The following is a 26,101-nucleotide window of genomic DNA, read 5'->3' on the forward strand; positions in this document are numbered from 1 at the left end:
CGTGCGGGGCTGTGAGTGTGCGTGTGGGTGCGGGCGGCGGCGCGGAGAGCGGCGGCGCGTGAGGCAGAGCTCAGCGCGGGGCCGCCGGCCCCCGGGCGGGCGCGGCGCTGCCTGAGGTGCCGCCCGCCCCGGCCGCGCGCGCCGCCGGGCCGCTCCCTCCGTCCAGCCGACCCCTCTCCCGCGCCCGCCCCCGGCGCGGGGCGCGGCGGCTGAGCCCGCGCGGCGCGACCGGGGCGGGTCGGCGGCCGAGGCGGGGGGAGCGGCCGCCCCACCTGGCCCGGCCGTCACCCGCTGCCCCCGCCCCGCTCCGGGCTGCCCCTGAGGGAGCGCCGCGAGCCCGCCCCGCCCCGCCGCCGCCGCCGCCCGGCCCCGCTTGGCGGCCGGGGCGTGGCCAAGCCCGGGGGAGGCGGGACGGAGCCGCGCCGGGGGAGCCCCGCGGCTTCTCCCGGAGAGGGCGGCGCCGAGGGGGTTAAGGCGCTGCCCGCGGCGGGCCGGGGCGAGCTCCCGCCTCCCGTGCCGGCGCCGGAGCGGGCACACGCACACACTCTCAGGCGCGGGCGATGGCTGAGGGGCGCGGGCTCGGTTTTCCCCGAGATGATGTCAAGAGCCTGGGAGAAGGAGGAGGAGGAGGAGGAGGACGGTTGCTCGTTTTCTTAACGGCTTTGTTCTAAACCCACCCGAAATAAAGCAGCCCCAGCCCCGAGCGCCGGGGGAGCAGCCGTGAAAGTAGCTTTTTTTTTTACCTTTTTTTTTTTTTTTTCCTCCAATTTTTCTCCTCATCTCTGGCTTTGTGTCCGCCTGGGGCCGAGCCCCCTCCCCGCGCTCCCCGGCCGCCCTCTCCCCGGGGAAGCCGCCGGCTTTTTTCCGCTCCTCCCGGCAGCCCGAGGCCGGAGGCAGCGCCCGCCGCCGCCGCCGCCGCCGTCCCGCCCCGCCGCTGCCCCGGGCAGGTGCTCCGCCGCTGCCGGCGCGCCCGGCGGGCGCCTCCTCGCTGCCCTCCCGCCTCCCCCGCCCGCCGGCCCGGGCGGCTCCGCGCCGCTCCTCCCGCTCGGCGCGGCTCCTGCGGGGCGCTGGCTCCCCGCCGCCAGGGCCACGCCGGCGGCCCGGCGCCCCCGCCTCCCGCCGGAGCGGCGGTGCGGCCCGCCGCGCCCGGGGATGCTGCCCCCAACTCCCCGCCCGCCGCCTGACACCGCCGCCGCCGCCGCCCTCGCCGCGCCGGACGCCGCTCCGCTGCCCGCACCGCGGCCACCTGCAGCAGCCCGGCTCCCCGCCGCCCGCCTCGCACCGCGGCGGAAGGAATAGAGCGCCCAGCCCGTCCCGACCCGCCCAGCCGGCGCTCCCCCCAGGCAGCCGGGGCCGGGGCGGGCCGGGCCCCCCCGCGGGCCGCCCCCGACGGCCGGAGCCCGGGCGCCCGCCGCCCCTCGCCCCCTGCGCGGTCCCCCGCGGATGGGCGCGCTGCTGCCGCCCGGCCCCCCGCGGCCCCGCCGCGCCGCCTGAAGAAACTTGGGACGGCGGCGGCCTCCGCCTGCCCGCCGCGCCCCGCCCGCGCTGCGGGGGACCCTTCCCCGCGCCGCCGCGCCAACTTCGCGGGGGGACCCGCCCGCCGCCGGACTCCGGCCCGGGGCCGCCGGCCCCTCGGCGGGGCGCCGCCCAGCGCCCCCTTCCCGCGGCGGGGTCCCCCTGCCCCTGGCCTCGGTGCTGGGGAGGAGCGGGGGTGCCCTGGATGGCCCTGCGCACTGGGACGGCTTGGTTTGGGCAGGTCCTGCGCAGAGTTTCCCGGCTCCAGGGCACCTGGTCCCGGCGCTCCAGCAGCCTCCTGTGCCTCTCCTCCTCCCAGGAGCCCGAGCAGGCGGGCGGAGAGCGGCCGCCGCCGCAGCACAAGCTGCCCCGGAGCAGCGGCAGCGGCAGCGGCGGCGGCGGGCGCCGCCAGCCCCCCCGGCAGCTGCCCCCCTGCTGCGGCTGCTGCGGCCTGTCGGATCTCCGGGCGCCCGGGGGGGGACATGGTCCCCTCACTCGCCCCTTGCTGGCGGCCATGAAGAGGCAGAACGTGCGGACCCTGTCCCTCATCATCTGCACGTTCACCTACCTGCTGGTCGGGGCTGCCGTCTTTGATGCCCTGGAGTCCGACAACGAGATGCGGGAGGAGGAGAAACTCAAAGCCGAGGAGATCCGGCTCAAAGGAAAGTACAACATCACCAGCGAGGACTACCGGCAGCTGGAGTTGGTGATCATGCAGTCCGAGCCGCACCGGGCCGGCGTCCAGTGGAAATTCGCCGGCTCCTTCTACTTTGCCATCACGGTCATCACGACCATCGGTGAGTGGTCTCACCTCTGGGGGCTGGGGCAAAAGCCCCCCTGGTTGGGAGAAGGGGAGAGGGGCAGGGGGGCCGTGGCATGCAAAGGGTTAAGAGCCGGATGAGCTTTTTGGCTTCCCTCCCGTGTTATGTAATTCATTGCTCTCCAGGGGCACTTGTTGGACTTGGCGGTGTCCCGGACCTCTTCCCCTGGAGATGGAGCCTGCGTCCCCTGGGTGGGACTGGAGAGGAGCGGGGCTGGCCTGGTGGGGGGATTGGCGCTGGCCAGGTGGCTACCATCTTGCTGTGGCTCAGGTGGCCAGGAGGAAGGGGGAAGAGGCAGGGTGACACTCTCCTGGGGTTCCCCTCAGGAAGAAGGAGGCCCTGTTGCCACGCTCCTCCTTGCACCTTTGCTTAAGAGACGCGGGGAAAACTTAGGCAAAAGGCAGTTGGATGAGGATGAAAACGATGAGGGCACGGGAACCGGATCAGCTGGCCAAGCCCTTGGTGTGGCCAAGCGTAGCCCTGCTTTCGCAAACTTTGTTGTGGCGTTGGCAAGGGTTGTGGTGGGGGTTCCCACAGCTGTGGTCCCATTGCTGGGCCTCTCCTGGGCATTCCCAACGTGTTCCTGAAGTTTTTATTGCAGCCGGAGTGTCTGATGTGCCAACAGGTCACAGTCTGTGCCTGCTCTTTGTGGGCACGCGGTCTGACGGGCAAAACGATGCCGCTGTCACATCCGTGCTGCCCAGCTTCCCAGACATGCCATTTCCCGGGACGGTGGAGGGACAGTCAGTGGTCACAGCCACAGGCTGTCATTTTGTACTTCTCCGCTTCCCGCAGCTCAAACGGAGCTTTTCGCATAAAGTTTGCTTCCCTGCCGTAAAAACAAATGCCACGATAACTAGAGGCTGCAGAGTGCATGCAGAACTGTGCTACAACTCTGGCTGTGGCTTGATGAGCAAGTTTGTTCTTCCTGCTTTTGTATTCATTAAGGTGGATTTACCGAGGCAGTTGATAACCTTCCTCTCCCAGCACTTCTAGATGTTCCCCTGTAACATCTGGGGAGATCTGGAAAGACCTCGCTAGCTCAGCGGCTGTTTGAGAGTGCATTATATTGACCAGGACACGAAAGACTAGCTCTCTTATTAATACAGAAGGACTCGATCTTTTTACCATTTAGGGCTTGTAACAAGAAATTTGCACGTTGCCACCTGAGGATACTGACAGTGTTCAGCAGGACGTGCTGTCCGCTGCCCTTTGAGTGGCATCTACTTGTGTTTGTATTTGACTATATTATACCTGGGGCAGTAAAAAATTTCCTTTTTAAGACCATCTGACGGTATAAAGCCTATTTGGCCTTACAAAGATAAGATTTTTAAGGGGTAATTTCCTCTTCTGTTATTAGATATATTTCTATAAAATGCATGTATTAATAGGCTATGAAGTAGCATGTAACTTTGGCTGACGACTTAGATTTCCTGCCATTCACTACGATGTCAGAACTCTCCTTTCTCCTTTGGTCACTGATTCTCTCTTCCTCGATCTGTCTCTTGTCATTTATTTGTGCTAAGTGAATACTGGACTGTCATGCCCCTCTGGATTACAACAAGGCTTCCACGCACACGCCTGTGTACTCGCAGTGCCCTATACTCCTGCCTGAGGTGACTGCGATACATCTGCCTTCTTACGCTCGGTCGGTGACAGGTAGAAAGGGCTGTTTTTACAGTAGTTTGCCGTTTTGATCGTATTTTACCTGGAAACAAGTACAACTTGCTTGGGAAGCTTTAGCATTTTCTCCTGCCAAAGAGTTGGGATTTGTTTAGGAAGCTCGGAGCACCTCAGTGTGCAGAGGGTAGCGTGCATTTCTGTAGGCAGAGGCGCTTGGGGATGTCAAAATTGTTGAAATTTAAAATGTGTATAGCAACGGGGAACCACTGGGAGGGAGAGTAATAATAAAGAATGGTGCAGAGGAACAGGCATTCTTTAACGATTGTTCATTTGGGAAACTCTGCTCCAGAAGGATATGTGATCCGTCTCTCAAAAGTTTATTAATAGTTACTATCTGCATCTTGCCAAACGCACTTCTATTTTGTGTATCATCTCTTCAGTACTGAAGTAGCTTTGCGATGTTATCTGATCTACTGGTGGTCTGTAAAAGTGCACATGGAAGGTTTTCCTTTAATTTCTTATTTATCCTAAAGGAATTTGGTGCAAAGGGGGAAAAAAATGACTTTCTGTTCTCAGGAAAATAAGACATTTCTTCTCTATGCTTCTTGCATGGGGCATTGATCTTAAATGTTCATATTAATCTTTTGTGATGGTTCTTCTTTGTAATCTGACTGTGTGTACACTCTCACATAGATTTCCTTCTCCCTCTGAAACCCTCCAGACAGACTTCAAGCAGCACATGCAGCGGTGTATGCGATAGCGAGCGTGCTGTAGTCAGTAGGTGCTCTTGCAAAAGTGCATCTGACTAATCATCGCAGGCTGATTTTTAAAACCCTCCGTTGCCTAATCTAGGGTGGTACATCTATCTCCACAAAACTTCTCTTCAGAGAAGTGCGCTAGGAATCAGCGGACCACAAAGTCTGGCGATGCGCGTATGAAGCAGGCTAATTTATGCCTAACTTAATTGGGCTCCTTGATACCGCCGTGCTAGCAACACGTCTGAAGCCATTACCTCTTTACTGTGTTGATTTAAACTACCGTGGCTACAGTTCAGCCAGGGGCGCTTATCGCTGCCCGCGGACCATGAGCCAGCAGCCACCGGTAGCCCGGCAGGGGCTGGTTCTCTGCCGCCGGGCCGGGGAGCGCGGCGCTGCCGGGCGGCCGCGGGCGGGGCGGGGCGGGCGGGGCGCGCCGTGGTGCTGAAGGGACAGCTCCGCCGCCTCCGCGCCGCCGGCTCCGGCCTCCCCGCCGCGGGCAACCTCCGCGGCTTCGTGCTTCCTGTGGGAAGACATCGCTGAAGACCTGTTGGGACGGGAGCATGGGAAACCGAAAGCCTCCCCTGCGAGGCGAAGGGCCGAGATTTGGGCAACTCTCACATTTCCTCTAATCCATGGCATTCGGCTTTTATTAGAGGGTGGCAGGGGAGTTGTTGCTCCCTTGTCAAGCTGAGTACTAAACAAAGAAGTGAGGGCTGATCAAGTAAATGGAAACTGCTTTTTCCACCTGTGACACAATTTTTTTTTTTCTACTCCCCAGGTGCAATGTTGGGGATTTTTTTCTACTTTTTTAGCTGGCCCAGCAAAAAAACCCAAACCCAAACCAAACAACCACAGGTGCTACAACATTCAATGACTCTGCTCTTAAAATCCAACAGCAGAAGAAAAATACCCTGCTTTCGCAAAGTTTTGGTCATGTTTGCATTCTGTGAAAGTTTTTAGGTGATCAAAAAGAACTAATAAGCTGTTCTTGGCTCTCACCAGTTGCTGAGTTTATTTTGGGATTGTTCTCACTTCAGAGTTAGCTAGTATAATTTCCTATCCATTTCCAGTTACACAGCCATTTCCAGTTATACAGCCAAAATGGTGACAGAGAGTGATTTAATCAAGTTCTCCATCCAGCTATTTGTCTTTTATGAGATACACTGTAGAATATGCCACAGAGTTCATCAAGAGGCTGGATACGATGAATGAAAACACCAACTTTTGAAAATAAAAGGTAATTCCTAGGATTCCTACTAAGTTTTAATGCCCTTTTCTACAGGTTTGTAAGACTGAGTTAACTGCTTCTGTGTAAGCAGGTGTCAACACTGTCAAAATGTGTTATTGGTGTGGATATCGCTCCATCATTTAGGCCTCAAAGGGTGATAGTCATACTTGATTTAACACCACCGAGCTCTAGTAAACACTGAATATTTCTGGAGGCTTGTGCAGAATGTAAAGAACTGAAAGCTGTTTATGTCACCCTAAAATGAACTGAAACAACAAACAGATTGAGGATTTTTATTTATTTATTTTTTCCTGAGAAGTGACTGTAAGGAGAGCAAGATTCAGACAGCGTGTGCTGTGAATTGCTGGTCTCTTTTTCTAGCTTTTAGGCCTTCCTATTCAGTCTCAAACCTACTACAAGCAGTGACTGAATTATCCTGCTGAACAGAGACAAAGTATTTGTTAAGAATGTGGTACAATACCTGTAATGGTGAATGGAATATCCACCTATTGACAACTGTTTGGCTACCAAGTAGCTAAATACTTAGGAACTGTCTACATCCAGATGAGGAGATTGCATACTTCTGGCAGATGGTGGCCTGACAGGGAGTTGGAACCTGCATTAATGAACCAAGCAAACACATGCTTAAATCCATTTCAGGATGGTAGTTAAGTTCCCGTATCCTGTCTCTGCATCACTTTACCCTTCTGTAAAATGGGTATAAAAATAGCAAGTTGGTAGTGTAGCGATGTCTCTACTTTGGTTTAGAAAAAGACATAAGCGTTTTTACATGTGTTAGTATTGCTCCTCCTTTAAGACCAGCCTTTGGTGTTTTGAGTCTGCTCTTGGTTTTTGATGGATGGTAATATTTAGAGGCAGTCCCTTGAAAAGCTTTGAGTAGGGAATCATGTCAGACGGATAATTTGCAATGGAAAGAAAGAAAAGAAAGGAAGAAGACAAGACATGAGAAGGGAAAGATAAAGAGCAAATACACAAATGCTTTGGTCAGTTAACTGCTACATTCATGACTTGCCAGGACCATGAAGGTCATATCTCATAAACAAACAAGCACAGAGTAGATTAAAGCCACTCTATTATTAATAAACTCAGGTGAAAGTAGAGAGCAAGATTTTCTGGCGATACGAATGCTTGTAGATGCACTGAAGTAATGAATCTATTCATTCACGCCATCTGAAGCTTCAGTGGAGAATACCGGATGAACAGGACCTGTGATATCTGTTGGTGGTATCTCCCAGGCAAGGACGAGGTCAGCTTCAGCGAGCCATATGAAGATGAACTGTGCGTAGGATTTTGCTCCCCCACATAACTAAAATACTCTGAAAGATCTTTTCAAACTATATTATTTGTCTCACTGAGAATTTTTTTTTTTAAAAAGCATATCCAAAATAGTGTTCTGCTAACACAGAGGGGACTTTGTGGCTACTTTGCTCACATGTTCATAGAAACGGTTCTTGAGTTCTTGAAAACTGGTTTTGCAATAATACCTCACATTCCTGCCAGAGGCACATTAGCAGAAGCTTTTTAAAAATCACTGATAAGCAAGGTGAAAATACAGCTCAGATTGATGCTGAACTGCAGCTTTCCGCTGTATGGCAGTGTAAATGCAATATCCAGTAAGAGTCGGAAAACAGTTTTGGGGAAGCATCAAGAAATCTCTAGCCGCTCAGCTGGGCGATGGTGTCAGCAGATTTCCTCAGCGTAACCAAGCTCGAGAAATTAGTGTCTTGTAGTGTTTTGGGATTTGGTGCCCTTTGGTTTCCTCCTAACTATTCATAACTTCTTTCTTTAACTGAAGTAAGTGAGATTTAGATTAGGCATGAGGAAACTCTTTACAGCTGTCAGGGTGGTTGCGTGCTAGAAGGGATTGCCTTAGGAGACTGTGGAATCTCCATTGCTGAAGCATTTTAAAAAGAGTTTAGACAAAAATCTGTCAGGAATGGTTAAGTTATAGCTGCTTTTGCCTTTGGGGACGAAGATGGACTGGCTGACCTCTTGAAGTCTTTATCAGCCGTATGTTCTATGATTTTCTGAATCTTCCTTTTTCCATGTCTCAAGCTCTAATAGTTCCTGGGCTAGCTTGTTTTTCTTGAGAAAGAAAACCAAAGATCTTTGAAATTCCATTTTCTCCACTATATGGTCTTTGCTTATTGATTATTTTTCTGTGCAGTAAAACCATTTACGTGCCTTTGCAAGTGTCAGCGTAGAAGTATCTCTGTTTGCCCACTGACAAGGCCAGAAGTTAGAGGTGTTGGTGAGTCTTTTGGGAAAGAAGTTAGTTGAAGAAGAAAATGATCCTGCTGATACGAGAATGGCAAGCAGAAAATTACAGGGCAGAATTGGGAGAGAGAGGAGGTGTTACAGACTAAGAATAGGGGAAGAAGTTTAGCTGTTAGTTATGGGCTTATTTATGCCTGCTTCAACTAAAAAGAATAAAAATCTCTTTGCTTTCTCCGGGAACAGTATCAGAACTATGAGCATTGATCTAAAGTAGAACTGATTAATGGAGAGCTTGTCTTCTGGACACCATGGGTTTTGGGACAGACGCTGCTTGTCTGGCACACAGTAAGGACCAGAATGCTGTTGTCTTCCCTTGAAGGCAATCTGAGGTGAGGTGCTTAGTTTCTTCAATGCCAGAGCATATTCCTTCATAAATGCTGAAAGGCATGCTCATGGCTTCGAGCTGGAGTTACACAGCACTTCATATTCAGATTGCTGTACTGACATTAGGTGATTCATCTTCACAACACCTCTGTGTAAAAATTATCCTCAATTTAGAGACAAGAAGATAAAATGACTTTCCGAAGATTCAGGTTGGGAACTATTTCTAATTGCCAAACAGCTCACTTCTCTCTCTTTCAGACTACATGGCATTAGTTTACAGCTAGATTAAACAGTGAAGATGAACTGAAGGCAGAGATCCATAATGACTTCAAGGTGATATTAGCAAACTCCTGCAGCTTAGGTCTTCTAAGATGCAATAACAGCAGAACCTGGAGCTTTATTACGTGAAGGAGCACATACAATTCTGGGTATTTATGTCTGTTATTACTATGCATCTTCTGTCAAAGGCCCTTTAGGCTTTTAGGTACCCAGCTTCTACAGATTTTACTGAAGATCCTTGACTGGATTTGAATAAAGGCCGCAGGAAATATCCCCTTACCCTGTAACAGATGCTAGCAAGGATGCTTGCTGGTGATGCAGAACTAATCCGTAAGAGTCCTTGCTGCTTCTGAGTTGAACTAACAGGTTACTGTGGACTTGCAACAGATGTTTGCTGTGTGTAGCAGGCCTATTCATCTCTTTTTGGCTTGTGGATATTTTTGAGTGAAGCCATGGACTACTTCTGAAATTTCACATATGTAGATTGCTGTGATGCAAATTAATTTGAATTCATTACCTTCTCTGGATTATAGTCCATGGAATCTACTGACTTCAAGTTAAAATGTATGGATAGAGTCCTTCCCTCAGGTTACCTATACCCTACCACGTGTCTGTGACTTGATTAGCTACACCTAACATTGATATTGTTGGTGTTGTAGCTATGGCACTTTCTTTGATTAAAGTGAGAGGGTCTACGGATTAGGGAATGTTAGGCAAAAAAAACCCCAGAAATTAAGGCCCGATCCAAAGTCCGTTGTAAATAATGGAGAGAATATTTTGAGTCACAGTAGTTTTGGATCAGGCCTTTTTTTGACGTGAATTCTACAATGCAAGGAGCTATATTCTATAGCAAACCAACTCCTGGAAAAGATCTGTAATAGCAGTTTTCAGATTTATTTTTTTTTAATAATGAAGCAAACAGAGTTTGTGGAGTTAAAGCATATGTTGACTTTGACATTTATGCTGGTTTTATTTTTTTTAACTGAAAAAACTTAGAGCAAAGAGAAATCTTGAGAAAGAATGTTGATGCTTTTTACTCCATTTATTTGTTTTAGTGGTGTTTTTTTTTTTAGTTTGCTTTCTTTCATTGCTGCTGGACAGTTAACAACCTCTTCTGATCCAACCTCTTCTGATCCACTGAGATGCTTTTTTTTTTTTAAAGTGTATTGCACACTTACCTTTTTTCTGTTTTGGGGGAAGAACCTCCTAAGTTTCTTAGCAGTTTTTTTCTTTTTAAAGAGTTAAGTGACCATTTTTTTTTTTTAATATCTGGCCAATTGCCACAAGAGGCTTATGCAGTCATCAGTTGGTTAAAGAGTTCAGTATCCTTTTTAACTGCTTTCACTACGGAGATGAATAGGGCATGTCAGTGAAAGACATATCTCTATTAAGGACTCATGTATTTGTTACTTGTTAGGATGATTAGGAGGGAATAGGCTATACCATCCTTTCAATTCCCTGCACCAGCAAGAAAGCAGAGCTTCTGAGAAAAGCAGGCAAGTAGTGGGGTTAAAATATATCTGATGGAAAGTTGATTGTCTTCTTGCTCTCCCATCACAGAAGAGGATTGCTCCTGTCGTTAGCTGCGTGAGCCTTCTCAGGAAAATTTCACAGAGATCTTTAGGGCACAGACTGATGAATGAAACCTACAGCAGCTCTCTCTAATTGTATAGTGCAGGAGATTAGCTATGAGGAAATGTTCGTAGACTCTCAATTTAGGGATATTCTTGACATATTGAAGGGAAGGTAGAAATGTAAGAGATCTACTCCCAAGGTAGTTGGCACTGTCAGCAATTTCCAATGTATGCTACCATTAACTCATTACAGAGATGTTTTGGGTGCAGATGGAATATTTTATTTCTTCCACGCTCTTTTCTTTTGATGTCCTCTAGAGAGGATGTCCTCCTGCTATGTTTAAATCATCACAGGCCATTGCTGTGGGAACTGTATCAGAAATTAACTGTTGTAAAAAACCTGTGACCACCTGGGGTTTTGAGTTGTCACTTTGCTGCATTTCACACCAGTCTGGAACCTTTCAGGACCAGACACAGTAGGAAAAGGTGTTGAATACTCTTGTTTCAAAGGTCTAGGCCTCCATTACTTGAACTAATGAACAGTTGCTGTTAGAATCGTGGAATCATAGAATCATTTAGGTTGCAAAAGACCTTTAAGATCATTGAGTCCAGCTGTTAGCGGTTAATAGTTTGCACTGTACGGTGAAACAGGTCTGACTTCACTCAGTGAAAATGGTGTTATTGGCAGTAATAATTTTTTAAAATATGCAGTTTGGTAGTTAGGTTAACTTTGCTCTGGAAACTTAGGCGAAACTAGGCAATAAAATGAACTCCGGGAGCAGGAAGGATGTGGAGCCCTGACTGTAAGGCTCTGCATGCAGGCTGTGTCGTATAAGATACTGCGTCCAAAATATTTTAAAACTGTTCATGAAATAAGGATGATTGAACTCACCATTACAATCTTGCATCAGAGAAACACCTCATACCTGCAGAGGTGACTTGATGTCTTAGTGTTCCCCCCCCAGTTTTTCTGGCCTTTGGGAACTTCTTGGGCTTCCAGAAGTAGACCAGGAGTTTTAGAAGAGTTCCTTACAGGAAGGATAAAGCATATAGTGCTTTCTGCTGAGGACTAGAAACAGCAGAAAGATGCCTTTTCTGTATTATTCAGGATCATTACATATACTAGGCTGTCAAAAAAACTGGATTGCCCTAGACTGCCAAAGAGGAAAAAAAGCGTATTTTGGGACGTGGAAGTCTGGGGGCTAACATTTGGGGAGTGAGAATCTCTCCCAACATTTGAAGGGATCACCCACCATCACTCCACCACATCCTCCATAAAAGTTCCTGATCTACTGTTTATTTGCTTCTGGACACCAAATATGAGTTATGATTGCAGTCTTTTTTTCAGTATTACTTAGGTGTATTAGAAATGAGATAAAGCTAGTTTTAGCCAACTGATACTTAAAACAGCGACACTGGATCTGTGCCATCGGAAGCACCTGGAAATCCCAGTGATTTGACCTGAATTCTTCAGTTGACCTTTCAACTGATATATTAAGAATTCCGTGATCTTCTCAAACTCTCTCCTTCAGAATTTCTCCCTTCCTTTGCTGTTTCATGTGGGAATGAACATCCCAAGAAGAGGAAGGAGGCAGTAGCTGTTCAGTCTGTACTGATGCCCTATCAGCTTTTGCATTCTTTTCTGGTATTTTTGTCTGACAAACAAATAAATGATCAGTCTTTTGGCAGCAAAGGCTTAAGCTCATGATTTGCTCTTAAAACACATCCTGCCTAGTAGTAAAAGGCCTGTGTTTAAAGGGCACTTTACAAAACAATTAGGACTTTAGTAGCAATGTGTTTGACTTAATGAGTGCACTCTGCCAGGCAGAGGAAACAACACAAGCTGATACCTACTGATGTAGGCCAACGGAGGCAAATTAACAGTGTTACAAGTCAGTTCATGAAGGTACTAGACATCCAAGAGTTTTATTTTAATGCTTGAGAAGCACTAGATATGATTCAGAATGGCTACAATTTTGTTTTCTTCCCAAATATCCACCCCCAATTATATTTTCATTTAGAAGTCTTCATACCACTCCTATGCTTGTGATAGCTTAATCTGTATGGGTTGCATTCAGCTCTGGTTTGACTTGTTGGACTGGCACCAGAGATAATAAGCCTCAGTCTTACTACGTTGCTGTTGTTGTATGATGTTTGAAGTCAATGACCTTACGATGTAGGTAGCTCAGCTGCTGGCATTTTGGTATGACATAGATTTCTTTTTTGAAGGTTTCAGGAGTTTTTTCTTTTCTCAAGATGGGCTACAGTAAAGGCTGGTGGTACTGAAAAGGTAGATGCATGGGATGCAAGCTTGGCGCTGAATATCTAGCAATAGGTATCACAATGGAAGTTGCTGGCTTTTGAGCATATGTGGTCCTGATTTGGATGACTAGCTGAAACCTGACTGCAGGTTGGGTGATGAGCAGTTAAAAAATATTTCCATCATCTCTTTGAAAAAAATCCAGCCTGGGGAGCTTTTCAAATCTGATCAAAACCACGGTCTGTTCCTGAAGAACTTGAGTGCGGTACAGTGAATGAGAAAAGCTGTTAAACAACAGCAAGGAAGAGTTAGAGTGGCCACAGAGAACAAAATCTTTCTAACAATGGTACTAGTGAAACACTGAAATATGTTGCCTGGAGAGGGTGTGGGCTGTTCTTTGCTGGGCCTTGAAGAACAGGATAGGCAAGCATCTGTCAAGAATGACCTGTGCATACTGTCCTGCCTTGCGGCAAGGTATGGACTAGCCTCCTCCCGCCTTATTTTTAATGGTTGTGTACACACACAGGCTCTTTGAAGTTTGTCTTGGATCTTGCTTGGGATCTATGTAAGTTTATCTTGTCCTTTTTTGCTGAAGGTTCCTTCTTCCCTGAGGGATTATCAGTGCATCCTACAATTTTGTCTCCAGCTGAATATCTGGATAAGAATCAAACCTCTTCTCTAAGCAGCAACTGTTCACTGTCAGCAGTGTCACCAGTTTTTATGGCTGCTGTTTGAACAGCTCTACCAGTGGCTGTTGCAGGGAAAAACAAACACGCTGCCTATCTTTAAAAAAGGGACAGGAGAGAACATGGGGAGTTAATGCTCAGTCAACCTAAATTTGATACTCAGAAAGATATTTGACCAAGCTGTTAAACAATCAGTGTGAAAGTACCTAGGGGATAACAAGGGACAAGCTGGAACAAATGCAAATTTTTCTTGAGTAACTCACATCGGACTTCTTTGGGTTGTTTTTTTCAGTAGAGTAGCTGGTTTAGCTGATAGTGGGGGAGCAGTAAATCTTGACGTTTATTACATATGTGGCATTATAATAGCATTGGGTTCTCATCGTTACAGCAGAAAACGAGACTGGATTGAATTGCCACAGGTGGGTGTGAGGTCTGGATGCACACACACTGTGGACTAGAGGTTGCACTGTGGCTGGACATACCACACGTGTGAAAAGCACATACACTGTGCAGGTGGTTGTAAATGGGCCAGAAAATACAAACCCAGTTGCCCCCTGCTAAATCTGCCACCAGATAATTTCACAACAGGATACAAAAAGTGCGAAAATATTTATTAGTAATTATTAGTAATTTATTAGTAAGTATTAGTATTATTTTCTGTCAAATTGAATGGACATAACATGTACAGTCTTACAAGGGTCTGCCTTGTGGTTGGTACTATTCAATTTTCCCATTAATGGCTTGGTTGACGGAACAGAGAGTACACATATTAATTGTGAGAGGGGTGGCTAGCACTTCGGAGGGCAGGAGCAGAATACAAAATGATTTTGATAAATTGGAGAAATGGTCTGAAATCAATATGATGAAATTCAATAAAGACAAGTGCAAAGTATTACACTGCAGAAGGAAACATCAAATGCACACATAGAAAAATCGTGTGAACTGACTAGACGCAAGTACTGCAACATCATGCTGATAAAGTGGATTGCAGTCTAAATATGAGTCTATGGTGTGAGATGTTCAAAACAGGCAAGTGTTGGATGTAAGTCACAGAAGGTAGCTATTCTCTTTTGTTGCTATTGGTAAGGCTTCAGCTTGAAAATTGGGTCCAGTTTTGGGCACACAGTGTTTTGAGAAAGGAACAGAAAAATCAAAATGCTAAGGGAAAACTTGACCTGTATTCAGTGTGAAGTGGACAGAGATTGTTTAGTCTGGAAAAGAAATATATGAAGGGAGGAATAATAACAGTCTTCAAGTATGTGAAAGGTTCTTGTAAAGAGGACAGTGATAAGTTTTTTTGACATATCTACCCAAGGTTTACTCTTCAGCATGGCAGATGTAGGTTCATTGTCAGCTATGAAAACTGCTGTAACATGATCCGTAAGGAACCTCCAGAGTGCCAGTAGCAGGATATTTATCTGAATGGATTAAACAGTTGTCCGACACGCATGGGCTTGGTATGCTTCAGCCTGCCTCAGATCTGAATGGACTAGGTTACCTGTTGAGGTCCCTCCAAGCCCTGTGTTCCTAGGAGTGGTTGGGTGATAGCTGCTATACAGGAGCTGACTGCTGAGTTGAGTAACCCCTAAGTAATGGACTGAGGATCTAAGCATCCTGAAACAGGTCAAATAGTTTATTGAGGTTTCTCTCAGCCCTCAGCTTCTGGGATTATACACTCTATGGATGTTTCTGAGTACTGTGCTAAATGTACAGCAGCGTTTGCTATCTGGCAATGGACTTCACTATGGTCAAGACTGAACTTGCCTTTAAGAGAGCTGTTCTGCTAGAATAGGCATTAATATGCATCTTGCAACCCCTGCTCTTTTTGCATTTTGGGTTACAAATTCTGTCATGCTGAAACAAAGAGGTTTCTCCTCTTTCCCTAAATCCCATGCATACAAACTGGCAATTTCCATAACAGACAATCATCCAATCTGTTATCTTGGCAGACACCAATGCCTTTCTACTTTGGAGGAAAGATCTCTATCCCATAATACACCTGTGCAATATATGGCGATGGTGATTTCGTTGCTAACCCCCGCAGCAATCAGTTTATGCCCTCAAGCATGGGATTTGATTATCCTTGTCATTATCTTAGCTACAAATGTTATTAGCAGCCATAAAATTGTCCATTAAAGTGAGAGGAATTACTTGCCTGCACCAAGGGGAGAACAGATAATTTACTACACAGATTTTAAGCCCAAATGCACTTTTTTCCAGAAGAGCCCTCTAAGCCTTTGTGCAGCCTCCATTTTTGTATTTCAAAACCTCCTTCCCCCTCCATGGGCTTCAAGTCTGGGTCTTTATATCATAACAGTGAGATAGATACATGCCATTCTTGAAATAACCCTGAGATCGTGACCATGTAGTTCTTCATGTTCCATGGCTTAGATGAATTCTTCCCTAAGTCTGGAAGTACAGATGCCCAAACTTTGCTTGGGTTCCATAATTTCTAGACTTCAGTGTTGGTCCGGGCTTCATTTACACACAAGCAATTCTGGATGCTTTGGGCTGACTTGGCATCCATGGACTGACTGTACATCACTGGTTGAGTGTAGGATCAGTTGATCTGCTCCTGGCAGGGTCATTTTTATAGGCTTTCTTGATACTGCAATACTAGGTTTTTATGAGAGGAAGAGATGGTGTATCACAGGGGCCAAGAAAAGATGCTGTGTCTGAGTGGGTGATATCCAGGGTAGTGTCTGAAAAATTTCTTTGTCTTCACTGGGACTGGCTGATTCATCCCCTTCCCACCACCCTGTTAATTCCTGTTCATATATCAGTTCACCATAAACCTGCTTTGTTATTCCCATGTGGTATTGCATTCCCACCCCCTTCCATCAACAGCGAGTGGGAGAGACCACCTACGTCTTTCCCAACAGATAAAAATGGTGGATCCTGACAGACTGGGCCAGATTCTGCAACACAGTTGCTGTCTGAAAATCCTGTGGAACTTAGTTGTTTTGGTGTATTTGTTGGCTTTAAACTGAGATGAATGTGTGCAGAATCTGGTCTGGAGAGCCTGTATTTTGAAGGAAGCATCCCCTCCCACTCACCCAACAAATTCACACACACACGGTGGAGCATCGATATTAGCTCTTGTAGCAAATGGAAAATGTGGCAGTAGCCCGAAAGGAACAGAAAATGTTCTCAAACAGGGCTTAAAAAAGTAAATAAACATCATATAACCAACAAAATCAATACAGTTCCATATTAGCCATTACAGGTATCTCTGTCTTTGTCTCCATCATATTGCACACATTTCAGTGCTGTGGAAAATGTATAACCCAGGGGACCTCATTTCAGAACTTGGAGATGGTGTGTTAAATGCAGGGTCTGGGATAGAAGGCCTGACAGAGATTGGTGTTAAATAACAGAAGAGGTTTTCCCTTTCCACCCCCTGGAAGAGTGTTAACTGAACCAAAGAAGTGTAAATATATATCCAAAATGGATATATATTCATGGGTGTTACAATGTTATTAGAAACAACTCCTCAAAAGTTCTTTTTTACTGAGTCATCTCCACTGACTTAAAAAATGACTTTGCAGGAACAAGCGTTAGGTTCAGGATGTCCAAGAGGGGACAGCCTTTCAGCTTTCGGCATTCTAAAAGCTTTATATTCCTCAGCTGCTCTTCTGCTTGGAGGGAATCCTCGACGGAGGAATGTCTTTGTGCTTTCCAGTCTGTGCCTCATGGCCTTCTTCCTTTACTCTTCACGTCTTCCAACAAAATCAGTAATATTCAAGCTATTCTTTCAGGCTTCTCTACTGAATTTGTTCAAGCCAAGCTGCTTCTGGCTGCTGAAGTCATTCCCTCTTCTCCTCTTCCTTTCAGAACTTGATGTCCCTATTGATCCAGGAAGCAAGAGACAGGACTGCAGGCTAAGCAGGTGGTTGATGATCTTCCTAACCAGAAGACCATGTCATCAACTGTCTCAGTGGAAGCTGTGTTAGATTTAAAAGCAGGAAATTCTCCTGTGACCCAAGGCCATTCTTTGGTTGCTTGCCTAATATGTATAATATTGGGGGAACATCCTGTGTATCTTGAATGGTGATTTTTGCTTCCATCCACAGTGCAGAACTCTTTGCCAAGGAGAGGCTGGCAAGTTTTCCTGCACAGCACATTGGTAGAGACTTTGAAGAAGAGGAAGATGCTGGAAACGTCTATTAAGACAAAATGGACCATTACTTGGAATCCTTCATTCAGGTGATTTCCTGAAACAGAAATGTCTGGTTTTGGTGGTCTTCAGTCTCCTAGTGTTTTAGTGTATATCAGAAAAGGTGTGCATGTTCACTGAGGCTGCTAGAGAGAGCCCCAGGAGCTGTGCTTCACTGTGTTGGCTTTTCTAGTAGAATGATAGTATTACCTGAAATGTAAATTGATAGGTAGACAGACAGAGAGATAATTTATTTTCTTTTGTATGTAACCTTCTAATGTGAAGGTTTTTTTACAAATGTCCATAGGCCCTCTGGGAAGTCCACAGCCTTTCATCTTGAGGGGGAGACAGAAGGCTTTTGTCTCTCCTCTGGCTTCTCCTTCACCTCCCAGCTGCAGTGCTCAATGTCGATCTTACTGTTCAGAGTGCCTGCAGCATCCGCGAGACCTGGGGACCTGGATTTCTTGTCTCGTTAATAGCATTCTGTGAGCTGGTGTTCAGAGAGAGACAGAAAGATCAAAGGCTGTGCAAGTGCACTGCGCTTGATTTTGCTTACACCAATATGAATCGATTGACTTCACTGAGTTATGAGGGATTTACAGCTGGGGGAGAACAGATTCTGACCTAATGGCTCCAAAAGAGGCTTTTCTTGGATGAGCAATGTAATTAGAACACTGGAACAGACAGATTTCGTGACTCATCTGTGGGTCTGCAGTCTTTTCTTTGCTTCTAGTAGGGTGTTCACTAATGTCACCACACTTTCATTTCACCCGTGGGCTGATCTAATGACGGACCAACCTTTGCTTGAACAGAGATCCCTATTTAGCTGCAAAGCATCCTCCAATCTTCATGTCACTGTACAAACTTTATTTACTGCAGAGCACCCTAGGAAGGAACCAGCAAGCTCACAGCCAGGCACTTGGGTAGTGGAAAATTTCCACTTTCTTCCTTTGTTGTAGTAAAGCAGAGGGTTAAAAAAAATAGAAGTAGTGAGGCAGGGAGAATGGATTGATGACTGGGTCCACTTGCTAATCCCAAGTATGTGCCTTAGCAAGGGGCAAAATGGTAGAACGTATGTGCCAACATCAACCTGCGCTCTATATCCAGCGGGAAAGCAGTACATGCATTTTGACATCAGTAAAGCTCCTTTTCAGAGCTGGTTGGAGGTCTGAGGATGAAATACTTTTGTCAGAAGATATGAACTCATTGAGACTGCAAGGCATCACTTTGAGAAACGTAGTTGAGAATGTTCCCCAAGTTTGGGGAAGAGGAGGTAATGGTCAGTGTAAGAGGGACTGAGCCCATGTTTAGAATGAGTGGAGGCGAGCATAGTCACAAGGCTCAGGCTTGTTTCCTCCAGGTGCCTGAAGGCTATGCTGGGCGCAAGGGCCTGATGGAGAGGTGGCAGTACTCAGGAGGTGGAGGTAGTGCAGCTTTGGCTGCTGGTTCTCTTTCGGTTGCAGTACAACAGGAATTGGAGTTGGGGGCCAGCTGTTGCAGTGTGGCTGGTGGCCATAACAGTAGCAGGGTTGTGTCAGGGCTGAGTAGGCAGAAGCCCCTACCCTGCTGCACACATAGTCCTACCTCTTTCTGACCCGTCTCTCATTTCAGCTGAGCTTGAGCTGTGAGACCTCTTCAATACTAGGGCTGTTGGAGTGTCAGGCAGATTTAGCCTTCCTAAGTGGGTTGCTGCTGGTGTGGTACTCGGCACAGATTGTAAGACCCACCTGGGAAGAAGGTGAATTGCTATGTGCTGAATTGTGTGCCTCACCACTTGGCAGTGACAATAGCACAGCTATATCTGCAGTTGGATTTGATGTTGGTTTTCTTCTGATTTGCCACTCACTGAAACTTAGAGCCAGTCATGATGATTGGTCCTGTCCTTGGATTTGAGCCCTGATGCACCGGGCTCTGTACCAGCATGAAATTCAGGGTAATTTCAAAAAAGTGTCTAGAAGACCACAGAACTAAAGCTCCATTTTCAAAAGTAGCTTTTGCACTTAGGAGGCTAGTTTCCAAGCCAAGTAAGCTCGTACCTGCCAAATACGGTTTTAGAAAACAGGTTGGTTGGGGTGTGAAGGCATTGAAGAACATGTGAAAAATATGCCTTTCAGGACAGTTCAAAAAAAAATGGGGTACAGGTGCCTGGTAACTCCGAGTCCTCTGGTAATGCACATCTTCAGCTACCTGTCACACAAACTTCCCTTGGAAGATCTTCCTCTCCTGTTACTCCTGAGGGAGCAAGTCACCATGTAAAGTATTAATGAAAGCTGCAGTAGGTGCTGGTCTGCTTGCACACAGAAGTATAAACTGCTCTTTCTGCATGCTGACTCAAGAGGTACCAACTCCTGTTGATATTCACAGGAGCTTGATGAATACCTGTAAAACACAGGAGTAAGTCACTGCCTTGGAGAAATTTCTGTTGCTTTGAAACAAGACACAAATGAGTGCAACAAGTAAGAGGATGGAAGGAGAAGAAATAATGAAAGTAATAACACTTATGTTCTGCTAATTGTTCTCAGTTGCCACCATCACTGACTAGCTGAAGGAATTTATCCCAAGAAAGATACTGGCCTTGTGGGTTAGTTCAGGGACACCTTTTGTGTCCAAGATGCTGTGAGGAACAATGCCTGGAGACATTATTTGGAGAAGCCAAAAAATACTAGTCACAGCTGGCACAAATGGCATTGCAGATGGGGAAGTGGGTGATGAGAAACGGGAGCTGAGAAAGATGGAGCAGGGCTGTGTGGTCATGAAAAGCTTGAAGATGTGGGAAAAAGAGAAGTCAATAGAGAGGGAAGGGCAAAGTTCTTGGTGTATTGTGCTGCTCAGAACAGAAGTGTTGATCTTGGTTTCCTTTGATTTTTTTTTTTAAGACAGGTGAGAATATCCCACCTGAATGGGGTAGCCTGCAGGTATAGAACATCACAGCTTATGCGAGTGCTGTTTAGAATGGTTAGGACTTGATTGACTTTCCCTGGGATGCCGGTGGTAATGCGACTTGGCTGAGGACTTTATGCCTTGCATGGTTGTCAGGATCTGGATGCGGGATGCACTGTCCTTTCTGAAAGAGTCTGAAGCTACATATTTTATTTTTTAAGCCTCCAGAGATAAGCACTGCCATACATTCCCAGGCTACTTGCACTGCACAGCTATCTGTAATATGTTCTTACACAACATAAGAGGTTCACACAGCTCACAAAGCTGCAACATAGGCAGGGTTCAAGCACCCCTGCGCAGTGTTGCCTGACCCTACAGGTTTTGTGTGCTTTCTGCGCTAGGTTTAGCATCCTAGCATCAGCCTCATTAGTAGCACAGCTCTCTTTAATGGTCACCAACATTATTCAGCAAACTTTGGCGTTAAAACTCTGGTGGGAGGGTTGTAAGACTCTTCCCACTGTTCTGACCTGTGGAGGTATTTGGCTGTGGAAACAATTGTACCTCAGCAGGATTAGACAATGTCTAATGTAGAAATGCTAGACCTATGGCATTGAAGCCAGGTTGTCTATCAATAATATGCAATCCTAATTTTCCAAGATCAGATACTTGTCAAGGACTTCAGCTGGCTTTGTGGACACCTTCCAGCTTTGGGTGTCTTGAAACAGACCTCTAAGGAGGGAAGCCGCTATCGCAGATGTGTGGCAGATACGCTGATGCTTCTGTTTTCAGTCTGAAAAGTGGGGGCAGGGCCACGTAAGCCTTCCTGGAGCTGTTCTCTAGGTTAAACCACGCTCGGGGAGTACTAAATATTGTCGTTATTACTTGTGTGACTGAAGAGAGCAAAATTACCTCGGGGAAGAAGGAACCGGCCGAATCCACTCTCCTGGCCGCGTCGCCCCGAAGAAGAATTTTGATTGTGAGCAGCACTACTCCAAGCTGCCGTGATGTTCAGCTGCCGTCATTGTAACGCTGAGGCAGACGTGCCGCTTCCTCTCCAGATTGTGTATTTTGAGCACGTTTCAGTAGTGCTCTGAGTTAACATTTTTTTTCTCTTCCTCTACAGTGCCAGTCATTGCCTTTTCTTCATTTTAGTGATTAATTGCTCTAAATACTCCTGCTCCTGGACTCCGGGAGTACAATTTCTGAGCTGTATTTCATTTGAACTTGCTATGCAAGTACAAGCGAACTTGGGGGAGTGCACACACCCACGTATTGCTAGGTAGAGATGGTTGCCAAAGGGACACCAAGTAAAAGAACAGTTAGTTCTTAAACAAGGGTATAATCTAATAAGCCAAAAAAGAGAAAATTACATACTGGAATCTTCAGTGCCTTCCCCCTCCCCCCAGTTTCAAAATTCACAGCTAGTACAACCCCTGACTAGAGCAGTGATTTAAATATATATAGGCATCTGTGCTTCTAAGAAAGGGAAGTGTGTCTGTTTGGGGAGCTGTGTGGAATGAGTTGGTGGATCTCAGTCCAACTCCTGGCAGCCCGGTTTTCATATCGCTCAAAGCCACCCCCTTGCCCAGCCCCCCTCCAGGGCTCGTGCCAAGCTCTTCATCTCTTCCTCATATGATCCCACCTGCCTTAGCACCTTCTGCAGAGATGGAGTGTTTCTCATTTTCAGTTGTGGTCCTTCTGGGCTGGTGCTGAGACATGCTGCTGGCCTGTCAGCCCTGCATGTGGAGGGTAGGGTTGGCTATCTTCTTGCTCTCTCCCCAGCGCGGTCAATCCTTTGCACATCGCTCCCCGCAATCCCCATGTGTTAGACACTTTTAGCCATCCCCATGACTGGTTTTGCCTGGCATGTGACATCATCTTTTCAGCATGCTTAAAAGAGGCCAACTAGAAGGCATAGTGCTGTCTTGTGTTAGGACCATGGCACATCCGCTGTCATAGGGTGGACATGCTGACATGCACCTCTCCGAGGTCTGGTGTGCCAGATGTACCAGGAGTATGGATGTTGTCTGGGTTATGGTAGGACAGCACTTCTTCACCGTTTCTATACCGTGGCTCTGGTTTGTTACAGGCAAAAAGCTTTAGGACTTGCAACAAATTTAGCAGCTCAGAAATAGAAGGTTATTTCGTGCTGCCTGGAGGTTACAATTTCATCCTCAGCTCCCAGGTGGAAAATCCATGGCTTGCTGCTGCCCTCCTTCATCTGTTCTTAGGATGTCCATTGGCAGGACCCTCAATCTGATCTTGTTTATGTGCTGCCTTCCAAACCTCACCATGCCAGTCATTTCTTACAAAGCTGTCGCTATGCCTGGGTGTATTTAGCTGTTTAACGATCCTCTTGTGCCCCTTGAAAAGCACAACAGCCCTTTCTGATGAAAGCGGCACTCTGCAGGCTGAGTGCTTTTACCTTGACTGAAAAACTTAAAAGGAAATGTTAATTGCTTTAGTGGTGTTATTGTTGAAAAAGGCAAGCCGGGGCAGACTAGCTCAGAAAGATGAGTCCTGGTGCTGATAAGGGAGAGAGCAATCTATGCAAGTCTGTGAAAAGTCAGTAGTGCCCAGGGCAAATTCAAAAGTGGAATGGAAATCTCTCAGTGATTTGCTTCCTTGTTGCTTTTGTCTGGAGATGGCAGAACTGACTGGCATCTCAGGGCTGTATTAACTTCTGCACTGCTTTGTCACAGGCTCTGGGCTTCTTTGGTGTGCTGCCTGTGTTGCTTTTCTCTCTTATGGCAAGTGGCCAGCTGCAATGGAAATGTGAAGGGGAGAGGGAAAAGAGACTCTTTAGGGAATGCATTAGTTACAGGAGTCATGAAGGACAAGGGCAAGGTGCATGCTTGCTCTTCTAGACTGGGACATGCTGTGGATGGAACAGCACAATCAAATTCAATATTCATTCAAGCCTGGGGGATTGAATAGGTCAGGAAAAGGTGACACAGGTCTCTGGGAGCCCGGGTTCAGAATTGAGGCATACGACCCCAGAAACGCAAGTATGTCCCAGCAAATTCCCTTTCCCAGCTTCCATAAGCCATAAAGCCAAATCAGCACGGTCTTGTAGTTGCTGGTGGTTGGAGATTTAGATGATGTGCCTTCATGTCTTGGGCTTGCTCTCTTTGGTGCTCAGGTGACCTAACCTATACTGTTCGGATGCCTCTGCTGTTTTGTTTATTTTTTTCCCCTTAATTTTTGAGCTCTTCCAGTTACAACAGTTGCAGTTTTACATGTGTGCAGAACCACCCCTCTCTTATTATCGCAACATCTAACGCATATTTAGGCACGCTCAGGATCATAAATAGAGGTTACTTGAAGCATGAGAAGGTAGGGAATGAGCACTTTCTACCCATGCTGTTAAAAATGAGCCATTCTATAGAAAAGGATCCAGCAAGAGAGAGTACAAGGGAGGGAGCATGTGATACCGTAGCATAGTGATCAGATGAGGAGGAAGTCTTTGACTCTGTTTTTTGTCTGCACTGATTCTGAATTTTTTATTTCATTAAATACTTTAACAGTCGTGACAACCACATCTCCCAAGCCCCTGAGACAAGGTTTTGAATTTTACTCTGTGAGCTTGACATGTGAAGTGCCAGCATTGCTACACTTCTCTTCTTGGTGCTCAAGGATCTTACTGCTTCTAGCCCTTAATCTGACTGTGCCTCAAGTTTCTTACAAGTGAAATCTTCCCCTACACATGCAGTCTATACTGAGAAAGAATCCTTCCCTTGTCTCTTACTATGTCTGTGCAGTACATAATATATAGGTGCTTGGCTGGGGTTTTAAAAGCCCAGCTCACATCCAACAAACTAATGTGCTATTTCAATTTCTGTATGCACCTGTTATTGTTCTCCAAATTCCTGGATGATTTTTTTTCCTGTGCGAATTCATGCTCATTCTCCCCAAAGAGGTTTTAATGGGTAGAGAAAATGAAGGTAGACAGCCTGTAAAAATCCAGACACTTAAGAAAGAGCAGCAACCTAAATTATCATTTCAAGTTATCGCTGTACTGTGTTACTGCTTACCCTACGAAGCGCTGTGAGTTGTGAGGAAGCAGGTGATTTGTAATAGTGGAGCTGATCGGTATCAGGTAGAATCAGAAGTGCTCCATTGCATGCTATGTTGTAAGGGTGGTCTTCGGCATGAGAGCATGGTGGAAACTTTCCTGTGTCAGAGAAATGCCTACTGTCTTATGTGGCCACAAACTGGCTATAAATGGCATTTATTTAGCAGTATCTCCAACTCATACTACAGAATGCTCACAAAGATAGCCTATAATCAGTTAATCTTAGTGCTGGCTGGTGGGTGAGGAATAAAACAGCAAAAAAAAAAGTCCTAGTAGACAAATGGGAAAGGAAAGTATCTGTAGTTTGTAGAGTGGGAAATAAAGTGGCCTGAGCTAATATTGGAAAAAAGGTAGCCTTATGCTCTGCAGACTGCCAGGCAGTGAAATCATCCCCCACTTGTTTTTTCTTGTTCTATCATTCACTGATAGACTCACTCCCTTTGCATTACCCTGGGGTTTTTTTTACTGTATCTCAAGCCATCCCCCCATTTACTCTCTTTTTGATCCTTAGCCCATGTTATGTCTAGTTCATGGAATTTCTACCCAGATCTGATGCTGAAGAGTTATACAGCAGGCAGCTGTTATGTATCAGAACCGTTGCTGGTAGGTGAACAGTGATGGCTATTAAAAAGTGCCAATTAATGCTTGCTTGAACTATTCAATAGCCTACAAAACTGGGTGCTAGTCTGAGACATTCATAACATTCCCAGAAAGACTTGGGCTTCAGGTTTCACAGGCAACAGAGAATATTTAATCTTAGCATCAGATAATGTTTTTCCTGCCCTGTGACTTTCTATTCATGAGTAATGCAGACCATGGCAGTGTGGTAATAGTGCTGTGGCAGAATGTGGCTGCTTGGGTTTAACACCACAGTTGTGATGGTGTTTCCATGGGTTTCCCCTGGTTTTCAGATCGGTTTCTTTATCTGGGATGGTCCGTCTCTGGCTTGTCATTGCTCCAAAGACAGCAAGCATTCAAGAGGTAGATGGACTAGTCTGGTAGTAAAGATAGCGACTTGGGTAAGATTCATGTTATCGCTCTGCTAATGGCTCAGTAAGATGCACAGAGAATAGTCCAAGCGAGACAGAAGGAAATAGTGTTACTGGAAGCTTGATGGTGGGATGCCAGGATTCAGGTCCTTCATGAATGGAGCTGTATCACTCACTCTGGTGATGGTGCTTTTCAGCCTGAAATTCCATCCTGCTCCCAAGAATAATGCTGTATGCCAGAAGTGGTGTATTCCCAAGCAGAGGGGCAAAGGCTGAATTGACGCTTTTAATGAAAAATACAGGAAAATTACTGAATATTCAGTATCTGTCTTCACTGCTGCAAGGGAATCCAGCTGGGTGTACGTATGTCTCCCAGGACAAGCAGCAACGCTCTCTCCAGCACTGAAGTTGAGCACAATCCCAGTGCAATCAGTTCTGTTCCTAAAGTGAGTGGAGGATCTTTAACATGTCCCTGCAAATGCAATGGGAACCCCAGAAGTGCACGCTGGGATCTGCATCTCTCGGTAAAATCTAAGCAGGCAGAGAGGAAGAGAGAAGAGTGAATGTCTTGTTCAGCTCAAGTGATGGGGACAGGTCTGTCCTCACAAATTCGCTTCAGATACATGCTGTAGGCA

At 46.7% G+C, this 26,101-nt stretch overlaps 1 protein-coding gene across 1 annotated transcript in view; it reads left to right on the forward strand.

Moving 5' to 3' along the window:
- The first annotated feature begins 1,720 nt into the window (after positions 1 to 1,720).
- Positions 1,721 to 26,101, forward strand: part of KCNK9 (potassium two pore domain channel subfamily K member 9) — an 84,764-nt gene continuing 60,383 nt past the window's right edge. Inside the window, exon 1 of the mRNA XM_059815718.1 lies at positions 1,721 to 2,312. Within this exon, the coding sequence (XP_059671701.1) occupies positions 1,721 to 2,312 (592 nt within the window). The remainder of the gene's footprint in view (positions 2,313 to 26,101) is intronic.

The sequence above is a fragment of the Gavia stellata genome, chromosome 3 (genome assembly GCF_030936135.1).
Source record: "Gavia stellata isolate bGavSte3 chromosome 3, bGavSte3.hap2, whole genome shotgun sequence".
Lineage (NCBI taxonomy): Eukaryota > Metazoa > Chordata > Aves > Gaviiformes > Gaviidae > Gavia > Gavia stellata.